The sequence below is a fragment of the Theropithecus gelada genome, chromosome 11 (genome assembly GCF_003255815.1).
Source record: "Theropithecus gelada isolate Dixy chromosome 11, Tgel_1.0, whole genome shotgun sequence".
NCBI classification, from domain to species: Eukaryota; Metazoa; Chordata; class Mammalia; order Primates; family Cercopithecidae; genus Theropithecus; species Theropithecus gelada.
Genome location: NC_037679.1, coordinates 112,325,922 through 112,341,582, shown reverse-complemented (window position 1 = coordinate 112,341,582; position 15,661 = coordinate 112,325,922). Strand labels below are relative to the sequence as shown.

At 33.9% G+C, this 15,661-nt stretch overlaps 1 protein-coding gene and 1 pseudogene across 3 annotated transcripts in view; both read right to left on the bottom strand.

The window, feature by feature from the left end:
* PIK3C2G (phosphatidylinositol-4-phosphate 3-kinase catalytic subunit type 2 gamma) overlaps positions 1–15,661 on the bottom strand; it is a 394,884-nt gene that overhangs the window by 362,284 nt on the left and 16,939 nt on the right. For all 3 annotated transcript variants that reach the window (XM_025401956.1, XM_025401957.1, XM_025401958.1), the window contains exon 5: positions 3,245–3,347. In XM_025401956.1, coding sequence (XP_025257741.1) covers positions 3,245–3,347 — 103 coding nt within the window. The remainder of the gene's footprint in view (positions 1–3,244; positions 3,348–15,661) is intronic.
* LOC112634473 lies at positions 11,940–12,713 on the bottom strand (annotated as a pseudogene).

The following is a 15,661-nucleotide window of genomic DNA, read 5'->3' as shown; positions in this document are numbered from 1 at the left end:
ATGCAAAAAAAAAAAAAAAATCCTGAAAGAATCAAGACTTGGACCAGGTGCAGTGGCTTACGCCTGTAATCCCAGTACTTTGTGGGGCTAAGGCAGGTGGATCACGAGGTCAGGAGTTTGAGACCAGCCTAATCAACATGGTGAAACCCATCTCTACGAAAAATACAAAAATTAGCCAGGCATGGTGGCATGTGCCTGTAATCCCAGCTACTCAGGAGGCTGAGGCAGGAGAATTGCTTGAATCCAAGAGGCAAAGGTTGCAGTGAGCCAACATCATGCCACTGCACTCCAGCCTGGGCAACAGAGCGAGACCCCATCTCAAAAAAAAAAAATCAAGACTTAGAGAGATGGAGATACAGAATGCCTTTTTCATATTCTGCATAGAAGTTACCATTGCTTTCTAATTGGAAATCGGTGCCATTTGCATCCCCTGAACCCCTGAGGGCTGAGATCTTATTGATATTGCTCACTACTCTACCTACACATTAGTATAGGGCCTAATAGACAGCAGTTACATAGCAAATACTTATTGCATGAATGGAGGATATACAAATATATAAATATATTTGCCATCAGGTGTATTATCCATTTTATTATTATTATTATTTATTTTTTTTTTTTTGAGACAGAGTCTAGCTCTGTCACCCAGGCTGGAGTGCAGTGGCGCAATCTCAGCTCACTGCAACCTCCGCTTCCCGGGTTCAAGTATTATCCATTTTAAACAACAACATCAATATTAGCAAAAGTTGTGGATAAGAAAAGGCATTTATACTTTTTGCCTATGAGTTGTTGAATTATCCAAGAATTGGTGATATTTATTATAGGATGGACAAGCTTGTAAGTTGAATCATGAAGCATCAAAAAGAACCACATAACTTAATTCCCACTGTGATCCAAATGGCATATTGAAAAACAGGCATTTCTGATGAGAACTACACATTATACACCCAGAGATAACAATATGCTTGTCCCTGGACATGGTAACAATGGTGATGACAGCAATATGATTATCTCACATTTTTTTTCTCAACACTGAGGGTAATTTGAAGAATCTTAAGTTTAATATTGACAGAGTCAGTTGCACTATATAACTGCACTGGTCAACATTATCATATAGTGTGATCTGTAGGCAGATTAGTTTTGCTCTGATCTCATCACCCTTATTTACTAGCTGTGAGACTTTGGATGATTTAAATAATCTCTTAACTTTTCAGTTCTTTTATTTTTATAAGATAGAAAAATAGTTGTATTTATTCTTTGCTCTTGGGCTACTATCAATTAATTCATTTAAAGCACTAAGAACATCAATTGGCACCTAATATACACATAATATGGTTAGTTATTATCACCTGTCATGCCCCAGACTTTGACCTACATGGATATTAGCTGTGGAAAAAAAATTACACACACACACACACACACACACACACACGCACGTGCCTGCATAAAGCTAGAATTTTGACCTGAAACACACATCCAAAACTTTTGAGAATATACTGCAAATTCTGAGCATATTTCCCATATAAGTTGGTAGGAATGCATGGGCTCTGAAGACTCACTGACTGTGCTCAAATCTATCCTTCTCTGCCCATCAGTTTCATGATTTTAATCTTGGGAAAGTCTTGATTCCTCCCTGTGATACAGTTTCCTTATTTTTAATAGTGTTTACCATATAGAATTATTGAAAAGATTAAATGTGATAGAAATGTTAAAGTCTTAGACATTAAATGTATGCCCTATATCAGAATAATAGAGTTACATGAGTTTTTAAACAGACCTTAATTTACATGAGTCTGAAATGTTAGTGATTTGTTAATTACTATGAATAAGTTATTATTTTAGCAGCATCCAAATTAGAATAATATATTTTATCTTCTTCCCCCATGCTCCAATGAAATATGATGATTTCAGCTTTTTTTCTCAACATTGAGGGCAATTTGAAGAATCTTAAGTTTAAAACTGACGGGGTCAGTTGCACTTTATAATGTGTTTTCCTGGAGATCTCAGATGTATAGCGTTGGAGCTGTCAACAGCAGCTAAGTTGAACACAAGATCCAAAAAATATTTCTGAACAACTCTCTTTTGGCCTCATTATGTTATTTTCCATGTAGATATATTGCAACCTAATGTACTACCTGAAATTTTCTTATGATGAAACACTTCATACTAGAAAAAAAAGAAATCATCCACTGGAAATCTGTTAACTAATATAAATGACAGGGTGAGAGGATTTTTGCTTAAAGTAAGTAATTTAAGATTCTACACATAAAAACTGCATACACATAATATCAAAGTTCACTGCATACTGTGCAATTTGAATTGGAAGTAACTCACAACATGACACAGGGAGTAAAATTCACATCTAACAGCATGAAACTGTATCATTAAAGCATAGTCATCCTTTTCTAGGGAGCTTTATTATATATATTATGAAAGTTTATCTGTGCTAATTTAAGCTGTGTTGACATAAACAGTCTTCACAGAAAACAAGTTATTTTTCTGCCTTTAGTGATTTAGTGATTCCCCATTACATTTTCTATTTCATTTACTTCTAAGAAGATATGTGAAAAGTATAAATATGATAACCTTAATAAGTGTCTCACAAATGATTTTGGGAAGAAACCAACAGATTTGTTATACTCAGTGTATTAGTCAGACTGGGCTGCTATAACAAAATACCAGAGACCAGGTGGCTTAAACAACATGCATTTATTTCTCTTCATTCTATAGGCTTCAAAGTTTATAATCAGGGTCAGGGCCCTTTTCCTGTGTGCAGACAGCTTCCTTCTCGCTGTATCTTAACATAGTGAGAAGAAAGAGAAGGAGAGTGATATAGAGGGAGGAGGAGGGAGAAAGAGAGAGAGCTCTCTAAACTCTTTTTATAAGGGCACTTACCACCTCATCATAAGGACTCTGTTTTTATGACTTCATCTAAAACTAAATACCTCCTAAAGACCCACTTCCTAATACTATCACCTGGGGCCTAAACTTATGAATTTTGGGGGGACACAAACATTCAGTCCATAACACTAAGATTGCAGTAATGCATTCATGTTATTGCATCAGTTCAAATCATTAACAGGTATTTATATTTATATATTTCATCATTTTTCAATGAATATATTTAAATAAACATGTATTAATTAAGCTATATAATTCCAAATTGGCAATAGTTCAAAAATTAGAAATATTGTCCTTAAAACAGTCAGTTTGCTAGTTGAAACCAAAAGTAAGAAAGTCTTACCTTTCGAGATAGCTTTCCTGGAGCTTCCCTACTTTTCTGCAGGTGGAGTTGAATAACAGATTTATCTTTTTGAAACATTTTGTGGCTCCCCAAAGAGTGATCGCTGAAAGAGAAAAAATGAACACAATCATATCCTCCCATAATATCCCCAAATATGTGTTTTCCTCTCTGACTTCATTTTCTTTTATTTTTGGAACTTAGTTTGGTAAAAGTAAGCTGAGTGTGTGTGTGTGTGTGTGTGTGTGTGTTGTGACTATATATGCATTATATATTTTGTGTATAAATGAATAATATGAGAGGAAATATAAATATATAGATATAGATGAATACTGAAATTATTTTTATGTGCATTAATAAGTTAGAAAATGATTAGATGATTAGACACCTTTAGAATTATCACAATAAGTTTTAAATAATACTTTGCATATTCTAAGTTAGTTTTACCCAGCCATCTCAGAGTTCAAAGCTGATGACAGCATGCTTCTGGGTGGTCTAACTGATGCCATTATGTCTGTGTGGGGACCTTATCTCACAGCAATGGGATGTGGTGAAAATGTCATGAGCTTTAGAGACAGCTTTACGAGCTCAATGACCTTAGGAAGGCCAATTAAACTAAAACTATCTGAAACTCAATATTTTCTCTTGTAGAGTTGGAATAGTAATGTCTACATCAAAGGGTTGACAAGCAGAATAAACAAAAAAATTATACCTATTTCAGAGATTTCTACTGGCATTATTATATTTGTCTCCATTCCTTTCTCTTTCTTTTTTTCCTATAAATATTTACCAAGCACAAATTAACTGAAGAGCACAATGAATTACTATTTTGCAACATATTGCTTATAAACACAATTTGATTATTCTGTGAAATGAAGGGCTTCTACTGTATAAGTCCCTTTACAGCTTTAAATTTTGATATCTCTGGTGACTCTTAGTCATTGAGAAAAGGATGAGTTATGTTAATGCACATTGTTCAAAGGGCCTTAAACATAGGAAGGATTTCAGGAGAAAAAAAAAAGTATATGAGATACTTGTAGTCCTTAAGATGATAATTTTACTTATATGGAAAATTCAGTAAATATTTGGGATAACTTGTTTCCAACAATGCCAGACAAATAGACCATTAATCTGCAAAATGAATTAACAAAAATATATAGAATTGTGTAGAATAATTATATAGAATTTACTATACTATATAGTAAATTCTTTTTACATGTTTCTATTTTAACATGTTGTTTATAATACTTAAAAACCTTAGTATCTACCTATCTACTAGCCAAAATGGTGAATGTTAGTGTGTTCATGACATATATTCAATGCCTATTCCTATCCCAACTATTAGTCTAACCTAGATCCTTGTCCCTGGGATATCCATAGGGCTCTTACACTGTTTCCTGAGTTGTTTACACGGCCAATCTAGACAAAAGGCATGACCCCTGCTTTTCTTCACTTGTTCTTGGAACTGCCGATTTCTCCTTCCTCCTTCCCAAATGTCTGCTTCGAGGGCCATCCTCACAATCTATCACATGTACGCAAGTTCCTGTCCTTTCATCTCCCTCTACTCAACTCCATGCTAAGAGCTCTGTTTTCCTGTTCCTGCTACGGGAAGTGACTTAAGCATAGTGCTTTCAAAGACCCCTTTTCTCTGTATGTTGAAGTCTTGATTCTGCACTCTGACACCAGTGCAAAGACTTCAGCCTCATGTATGGCTACTGCGTGCTTACTTAAAACCGACTTTCTTTATTTCATCCACCTGCGTGTGTACTTTTTCCTAGAATTGCCAGATAATATACTGGACGTCTAGTGTCATGGTTAATATTGAGTGTCAACTTGATTGGATTGAAGGATGTAAAGTATTGTTCTTGGGTGTGTCTGTGAGGGTGTTGCCACAGGAGATTAACATTTGAGTCTGTAGATTGGTCAAGGCAGACTCATCCTTAATCTGGATGGGCACGATCTAAACAACTGCTGGAATGGCTAGGTTAAAAGCAGGCAGAGAAACGTGGAAGGACTAGACTGGTTTAGCCTCCCAGACTACATCTTTCTGCCATGCTGGATGCTTCCTGCTCTCAAACGTCAGATTTCAAGTACTTCAGCTTTGAGACTCTTGGATTTTCATCCACAGACTGAAGGCCACATTGTCAGCTTCCCTACTTTTGAGGTTGTTGGGACTCAGACTGGCTTTCTTGCTCTTTAGCTTGCAGATGGCCTATTGTGAGATCTCCCCTTGTGACAGTGTGAGTCAATACACCTTAATAAACTCCCCTTTATATATACATCTGTCCTATTAGTTCTGTCCCTCTAGAGAACACTGACTAATACATCTAGTATATATAAATTACAGAGAAACAATGAATATTTTTAGTATATATTTCATGTAGTATTTGATACATATTTATACTAAAGGTGTGTGTATATATATATGTACACATATGCTGTAGTATTAAAATTGATTTCCACCTGTTTCTTTGCATATTTTCATACCCATACACACACCACTTTATACCATATAAGTGTATTATAGGTGTGTGTCTCTCTATCTATATACATATAGAGATATTTAGATATAGATAGATGTACAGATATAATACCTTAATACTGTTTAGGTGTGTATGCGTGTGTGAGAGTGTGTGTGTGTATATATGTATGTATATAGACACCTTTATATAAGTATATAAACATATGTATATATAAACCTTTAATATAACTATGCATAATATATGAAACATATACTAAAAATATCTATGACTTTGAAATACAACTGAATAGCCTGTATTTTTACTGCTACATCTGCCAATTTTACTGCTTTCAAAAACTAGGTCTTAGCTCTTTCCTTACCTTTGCTTCATTGTGTATGTCCTCGTGTGTGTGTGTGTGCGTGAGTGCGTGTGTGTGTGTCTGTATATGTGTGTGTATGATGGAGTCTGGCACCATAATTATTAGATTTGGGTTAATAACAGATGTTGAAAAAGTGTTTTTTCTCTATAATTTTTTTCAAATTATATTATAGGAATATATTCTCATGGGATACATCCAAATTGTACTCAACTCTACAAAATAAAAGAGATAGGAAAAAATTTTCCCTTTCCCCTTTTCTGGAAAAATAATTACCAAGAGCTTATTACACTTTCCTTGTAGGCTGAAATAAATAGGCAACACACATATTTCTGTTATAAATGAGAGAATCTTATTTTAGTCATGTCTCTACTCTATAAATTCCTTTTAATTCATTTTTGGGACTTTGACTTTTAATCAGAAAAGTCTCAACTATCCAAGACATAGTAATGCCTTCTGCTATATTACTTTAGGTTTATATTAACTATATTTTTTCTTTTAGAATTATTTCCCTTCATGTGTTAGAATTATTTGAGCCATTTTTGAGTCTCTTCTTTCTCTATTTATCTTTAGAGGCTTGAGATTCATAAGCATATTTTTACTTTCTGGTGGTTGCCTTTTTTAAAGAAAACGAAACATATCTTAAAGCTTTTCTATTGTAATCTTAATTTAATTACTATGTGACAGATACTCTGAAATAAAATTTAGAGCTTAATATGACTTCAATTCAGTTCTCTCTTAGAACCTTACAACTGCTCAAGTAGAGATCACTTCAAATATTAGTTCCAGATTCTTTTATCACTTACTTGATGAAATATAAAAAGTAGTAGATTCGTTGATCAAAAAAGTTAAAGTTGGGAATTATAAAGAAGACAGATATCTTACAAATAGTTTATTTTTAAACTAAACATAACTAAATAGCCTCTCACTAGCCAAAGTTCTGATATTAGCATCAAGTCTTTGCTATTGGATGAAGGGTCAGTTGATAACAATTTTGTGTCATCTTTCTGATATAAAACAAATCTATAAGTAATTATCTTTAATTGCCTATTCTACTTTCTTAAATGTGGAGCAATTTCTTAGAGTCAAAGAACAACTTGATGGAAAATCACTTTAGATTTTTATAATTATTTTTCTAGTCTAAGTTGTTTACATTGAATTCAACAACAATAGATTTTAATGGCTCTCCTTTATTAATTATCTTTAAAATTTTTTAACTCAATTTTCATAGAAACACTGACTTTCTTTGTTCACTCATATTTCATCACTCTGTAAATACTTCATTTACTTACCTAAATAAAATAACAATAGAACTGGCATAAAAATGTTCAGGAATAAACACAACTGACTCTAGGTACATTTACAACTCAAAGAAGCAAAAGTGCATGGGCATAATATACTTTATAGTAAACTATTATGCTAGAGAAGCAGTTCTCCAAATGTTGTCTACAAAACCCTAGAGCTACAAGAGACACTTCCCGGGTGTACATGCACTTGTAGGAAATAAAAATCAGTGTCACTTAAAAATATCCTCGATAAAATGGTTAAAAATATTAATTTTGTTAAATCTAAATCCTTAAACACATGTGTCTTTAATTTTCTATATGAACATATAGGAAAAACAGTTAAAGCATTTCTGCATACTATAATATAGAAGTTGTCTTCAGGAAAAGCCCTCTTGCAATTGCTTGAGTGGCAAGATAAGTAACTTTTTTCATGCAACAATTTTACTACATGAGAGAATTACAGAGAAACCGTGGTTATTCAGACAGGTGTTTGGCAGTCAAAAATGAACAAGCTAAGCTTGTCACTTTAAGGAAAACAACTTCAGAAATAAGAATTTTGTAAAATTTGTATTTTCTACTATGAGCTTGCCGGCTTGGCAATACATAAAGACTTTTCTGGTGAGAAAAATGTTAATATTAAAAAATGTACTTTTTGATATTTTATAATAAAATATGGCAACATTTGGAAGATCTGCAGAATCCAACGAACATATTTGTCTAAAGTGACAATCCATGATGTTTCAAATCTTGCATGGGTAAAAAGAGGTTTATCAATAGGGCAAGACAGACCAATGGACTCTAAGTAGCCTAGTGTGAAAATTATTGATATTGTAAAATATTCCACACTGTAACTAAATTTTAAAAGATTACTACTTATTGATTTTGGTGTAGTAATAAAGAAAGATGTTCACAATTATCTGAAAAGACTACTAAGATATTTATCTTTTCTGCAAATCCATATTTGTATGAGGTTAAATTTTCTTTACATACTTCCACTCAATCATGATAGTGCAACAGACTGAAGGGAAAAGCAGTCAATGGTCTTAATTAAACCAGACATTTAAAAGATTTCTAAACACATAACAATGCTATATTCCTCACAAATTATTTTTGTTTTGCAATATATAGTATCTATAATAAAAATATTTTATGTATATTTACATATAAGTTTATCATTATTTTTAATCCAAATAATAAATGTGTACTTAAAAAATTTCTCAATTATAATTTCCAACATGGTAAATATTGATAGACAAAGTTCACAAAAATTCTTTTTGGGGTACTCAAAGGGTTCTGAGACCAAAATGTTTGATAACTACTCTTCTAGAACAAACAATGAATTATGGGCCTTAATCATTCTGTTTTGTAAAGGAAATAAAGAATGTTAATCCAGCAAGTGAAGCAAGCAGAGATAGATAAAGGAGCCTCTACTAATATCGTTCTTTTTTTTTTTAACTATATTTTAGAACTTTTTAAGTAATTATGTTAACCATTGATCTGTATTCCATAGGGCTTCATTGTTTATTTTGCTGAAGTACATCTTTAAATAATTTTTAGAGAGATAATTTATGGACGTAAAATGGTTTTATTTCTGAAAATGTCTGTTTTTACATTGTCCTTGAATGCTGGCTTATTGTTAGTTCTAGAATTCTAGGTGACATTATTTTCATAAAATAATATTGTACTAGAATTACCAGTTAAGATTAAATCTCTGCTGTTGTTTAAAGAACATAGAGTTTCCATCACACTTTCTAAGAGCTGTGAACTACTCCTTTTACCACTATACATGGCAAGACCACAATTTTGATCAGCTTGTGTTTAATAATCTAGAGCTATGCTGTCTAGTACAGTGGTTAGTGAATACAAGCAGCTACTAATCACTTGCAATGAGGCTACTTTTAATTAAGAAATGCTATAAGCACAAAATACACACTAGATTTTCAAGACTTGTCATATTAAATAATATGAAATATCTCAATGATTTTCTTTATTTTGATTACACATTAAAATAATATTTGAAGTACATTGAGTTAAAGAAACTGTAGTATTAAAATTTATTTCTACCTGTTTCTTTGTATATTTTTTCATTGTGTCTAGTAGAAAATTTAAAACTCTTAAGTGGCCTATATGATAATTTTGTCAAATGGTGCTATCTAGAGAAAATGAAAAAGAAAAGAGAGAAAAAGCAAAAAAGAACAGAAAGAAGGGTGGGAATTTAATAAGTAAGTGAAATAAAAAATGAATTTTTGTTTGAGAATTCTAGATATCAGAAAAGATAAGAAGAAAGGTTACCATACCAAGAGAAAGAGAAATGAAAGGCATGGACCCTAAGGTGGGTAACGTGGAGAGAAGGGTTGCGCTCTAAGAACAGGCCACATTGGGAATTACAATGCTTATAGTATGAGCACAGGAATTATTCATTTGAGGTTGTACACACCAGGTGTTTTTCTCAATCTGGTAACATTCCAAATATGAGCACTACCTATGTTTTAGTTAATAATCATCTATGAAGCTTCCGTTGTTAAACGAACTGAATGTCTATGACACAATTAAACGTTTAGGCTTTTTCTTCCCATATCCTAGGAAATCAAACTTTCTGTATATTAATTATTTATTCTGTCTACACATATTTGATTCCATCAATCTGCTAGTTACTATCTTAGGAATTATTATGAGTATACTTGTCATTTAAAATGAACACTAAGAGGCTGAATTCTTGTACATAATTACACTTATTTCCTATTCCTAAATAGCTCATGTTATTTTAGAGTATTTCTGAGGAAATATGTTTATGTAAAGAGAGATTAATGACCTTAACACCAAAAAATGATAAGTACTCAAATTTGTCTTATGAGCAAGAAAGCATCCTAAATAACATTCAAACTATGAATATTGATTTTCATTGCCCTAGCCACTCCTTGTAAACCCACATTTGAAAGCGATGCTCTTTTGTTGGAATAAATACTTACCCTTATTTTATATAATTTGAATTAAGCTAAAATGTTCTTTATTCTTACATGCAAGAAGTAGTCACAGAGGTGTATTGTGAAATATTAAACTCATGTATAGAAAATAAACTATTTCGATTTGATTTTGTAAATATTGAAAACAAGGATTGCTGACAGCTTCTGAAGGTATTTCTTTAAGAAAACTCAGTAACTAAGCTGGACTTAAAATCTTTGGGATAACTAAGTCAGGAATGTAAGGTGAATATAACAAAATATTAAAATAATATTAGTACTATAGTACTACTCAGCATATTTTTCAGATAGTTATGTGTATGTGCATACATTTAGCACATGTACACACATTTGGTATGCGCCCCTTGAAAATTTCTACATTGTTAAATCTGCCATATCCTTAATTTGAGTAAACTGGTCTTTGCAACTAATAAAATAGCCCTGGATTTTGTGCTCAAAGTGGTATTTGGAGCTGACTCAGCATAGATAAAGATCAATATGTTGTTTCACTAAACCAGTGCTCCTGAGTTTATTGTCATTTTGCCTTCAGGGGAGCTATGAATAGGAAAAGTCAAACTTTATGACTTGGAGAGACAAGAAGAGGTTCAACCCTAAAACTAGGGCTTTTAGGCATGAGGTGGTTAGTAGAGAAGAGTTAAGCTTTTGAACAAAAATCCTGTATGGGACATAAATTGATACCAGCAGCTAATACTCAAGAGGGATTTGGACCGAGGAGATCTGAAACTTTATATTCAAATGCACTATTTTTCTTAAGACTTCCCGCAAGTCTATGAAAAGGCAACTATCCCTCATGCCTCCTCACTCAAATATGGTTATTTTTCTTCATACATATAGTATATATGCATTTCTTAAAATTCAAAACATTGAACATTCTGCAAAGAAGTTATTATTTTTTGGGGGGTATAAAAATTTATTATACATAAAGAATATTACCACTAACAAATGCAGACAGGCTAGGACATGGTACTGGGTGGAGGACGGCTAGCTCTTTGGAAAGTGAAAGGTTTGGGTGGCGTGGGCTTCATGCCACGCTGATTGGTCAGTAGACAGGGGCACATGCCAAACACCACAGGGCATCAGGGCATCAGATGCCGCTCTGTGTGCCCACAAGTGTTCCCTGTCTCATCTGGGCCTTTGAAGGGAGCACACCCAGAAGCGAGCAACTGAAGTGACGGGGCTTCCTAAGGTGCCCCTTCCAGGCTCGTCTCTGAAGTCACAGCAACACCCTTTTAAGCAATACGTTAAATCGGATGATTTCCACAAACTATCCACGAAGTTTCTAACCATCACAATTCAGTGAAGTACAAAACACTGAGTTACAGGCTGTGGGAAGAGAAGGCAGCACCAGTGGTGGCACCTTCCAATCCTGGTTGTTCTAGGGACAGGGAGAGGGGAAGGTCTTTTTTTAAACCAAGCCCCTCATTTCAATGTACAAAAGAATTACTCTGATCAATATTAAATCGTATTGAAAACAAAATGGACTAAAAGCAAATTCTCCTCTATGTTGGGGTGGAAGTGGGAGGAAAGAATGAGTCCTTCGAAGCAGGAAGGGAGACAGCAGGGGGAAGGTTCTGTGCCTGTGACCCCAGGTGGTCACTCAGGCTGCTCCATTTTTACTTTTGGTGGTCTCAGGAAGGTCCGATTTTTCTTCTCTTTCTTCCCCTTTGTATTGGCTTGGAAGTTTCGCCAGCTGTCCACACGACCATCTCGACTTTCCTCAAAGTTTTTCCACCACTCTCTTTCCCGTTTGGCTTTTTCTTGAGCTTCAATCTCTTCTTCCCTTTGTCGTTTCCTTTCATGCATCTCTTTGGCTTCTCTCTCTTACCTTTTAATTTCCAGCTCAGCAAAGTGTTTCATTGTCTGTTTATATACAGCTTGTGTGAACAGTTCAGGATCATCCTCCTCTACAATTGTAGGTTTTCCTTCCTTCTTTGTTTTTTTCGCTCTTTCACAGTGTGTTCCACGTATTCTTTTCCTGCCTGAATTACATCCAGGGCCCTCTTCGTTTGCTCCTGATCCAGTAGCAACTTGTAAGCTTTGTCCACAGCTTCAAAAGCATTTTGTGCTCTGTCAGCATCATCTTGATTTTTGTCAGGATGCACCAAGATGGATAACTGCTGAAACCTCTTTTTTGTTTCCTCATCTGTAACTTCAGGATCTATCTGAAGAACCTCAAATGGGTTCAAATTGAAGTAAGAGGAACCAGGACGGGTCAGTCTTTCAATCTGATTTTTCGATGTTAGAACCGAGTCTCTCTTCTCTATTTGTTTCACCTCACTGTAGAAGGTCACAAAGGCTTCCTCGGTGCTGCCTCCGCTGCCCCAAGTCCCGCTCTCTCCTGAAGCCGCCATTTCCCCGGCCCAGCCACCAAGTTATTATTATTTTTTTTAATCTGGAAAAAAGTTTTACAACAACTCTCAAGTTTGCAATGCTCTCCCTACTAAGTTACAAGCAGTCACAAAAGACAAGTAGTAATATAACTATATAAATGAAGTTACTAAGAAAGTCAGTAAAAATAAGTAACAGTGGTGAAACTGTCACTTTGTATCTTTCACAAAAAACATATACTAAGTCCCAAGGAGATCTTTTTGTAGGGGGTATGGTATGCGAAATTTATGATATAGTCATTATACCAGGAGATCAAATATGCAGATTTCACTCTATCCTAAGGTTTTATTATTGTTTTTGCCCACAAAATTTCCAGCGGAGAAACATCCTACTACAGACTTTACAAATAAAAAACAATACATGAGCAATGTTTTGTCTTATTAATGTGATTTCAGCTAATTTGAAGTAATATGTAATTCAAAAGTTCTTTAATCACTTTATTTTATTTAAGAAAAACAGAGAATTGGGTCATTTAAACTTTTATTAATTCAAAATTGGGATGATTTAATAATTCTTAGCTTCTAAAACTAGACAGTGCTTTTGGGTAACAAAAATAATGTGACAGCTACATTTTGGTATTATATATCTACAATAATATTAAATTATGTACCTACATTCACATGTAATTTGCCATATCTTCTTGGAACCCTCATGCAACAGCTTTGAGATTCCTTTGACCACGTTTATTAGTTGATGATGCTTGTGCAATTCAGCTTTTTAAAAAACTTGGGGCTGAAATATGTTATCATTTTTACAAATAGCTTTTAATAATATTAAACAAACTTTATTTAGCACAAGGTCTTTCTTCGGGATTTCACTCTCAAGTGAAGGTGTATATATATGCATATGAGGACATTTGTTCTAGCACAGAGTTATTGAATTAAAACCAAATGCAAGTTGTATGGTGTGTTATTTTTGTGGTCATTAGCTATTTACTGCAGAGGTAAACCAAAGTTAATTATAGAATATTAGGTAAAGCACTATGAAGGAGATTAAAAAAGAAATTAAAGTCATTTAAGAAACTCTTATTGAATGATTTATTAACAGAACACACTTTTTTACTATGTGTGAGATAGCTCAAAGTTATGATATGTTCCTTTCTATCCTCCCACAAGGTTCTGTGATTTTATAAGTGGAGGAGTAGAGTTATGTAAAAGAGAAATGCACTTCATCTATTTCTTTGCTCAAAGTAAGTCTTAAAAGTTGGAATGAATTTTAATATTTGAAGTCTTAGGCTGTAACAAATTTGCTGGAAGTAATCAATTCATTCAAGTTTGCTAAGTGAAATCGTTAATTTCACTGAGAAGAAAAAAGACTCTTCTACCCCAGCAATATATACAATGCAGTTTTACTGCTAATGAGTGTAATCTATTACTTAAAACTGTATGTATTATGACTTAGTCTTTTTCTCACTGGTAATTAATAGTTTTATTTTTACTCTGAGTACAAAACAATTTCAATTTATAATCAAATGTTTAATGAACAAATTAATATAAATCGGGTCAGGCGCGGTAGCTCACTCCTGCAATCCCAGCACTTTGGGAGGCTGAGGCGGGTGGATCAATAGAGGTCAGGCATTTGAGACCAGCCTGGCCAACATGGTGAAACGTCATCTCTACCAAAAATACAAAAATTAGCCGGGCATGGTGGCATGCACATGTTGTCCCAGCTACTCAGAAGCCTGAGGCAGGAAAATTGCTTGAACCCAGGAGGCAGAGGTTTCAGTGAGACGAGATTGTGCCACTGCACTCCAGCCTGGGTGACACAGTGAAGACTCCATCTCAAAGAAAAGAACAAATTAATATAAATTATCATGAGATTAGAACTTTTTTAAAAAAATAGAAGTTTTTTGAAAAGGATTATTTTAGAATTTTAATTAAAAGGATTTAATTTTGTAAAACTATTTTTGTACTCTAATAAAAGGAATGCATCGTCTCTACTAGTCCCAGAGAGACAAACAAGACTCTCAAGTAGATAGGAAGATCATTGTAATCAATGCTGGCAAGGATGCAGAGAAAAGGGAGCTCTTACACACTGTTGGTGGGAATGTAAATTACTACAACCATTATGGAAAATAGGATGGAGGTTTTGCAAAAGACTAAAATAAACTACCACACAATTCAGGAATCCTACTAATGGGTATTTATCCAAAAGAAAGGAAATTAGTGTACTAAAGGGATACCTGCACCTCCATGTTTATTGAAATACTATTCACATTAGCCAAGATATGGAATCAACCTAAGTATTCATCAATGAATGAATAAATAAAGAAAATGTGGTATATATACGCAATGGAATACTCTTCAATTATTTAAAAAAGAATGAAATGCTGTCAATTGCAGCAACATAGATGGAACTAGAGGCCATTATGTTAAGCAAAACAAGCCAAAATCTTCTCTTCTAGCTTTTTTGAATATACAATAATTGTTGTTAACTGTAGTCTAACTACTGTGCTCCCAAACACTAGAACTGATTCATTCTATCTAACTATATGTTTACATGTATTAACGCTCCTCTCTTCATCCTCTCCCCATCCCACACCCTTCCCAGCCTCATAACTATAATTCTATACTCTAACTCCATGAGATAACCATTTTTAGTTCCCACATATGACTGACCCCCTTCCACAAAGAAATGATAAATGTTCGAGGTGGTGGATATTCTAAATATCTTGACTTGATCATTATACATTCTGTGTAGATATTCAAATATCACATATACCTCATGAATATTTACAGTGTATCAATAAGAAAACAAGTCATAAAAAGAAACCACAGCTGTAGAGAAAAAAAAATCACAGGAGTGGTTTTTTGGTTAGGATGGAGAAACAGAAATACCTGCGCTTCTACTAAATATTTGGCTAGAGAGTAATAAGAGATAAAATTATGAAGAAGCATTATACTTCATATATTATCAATGTATTTATG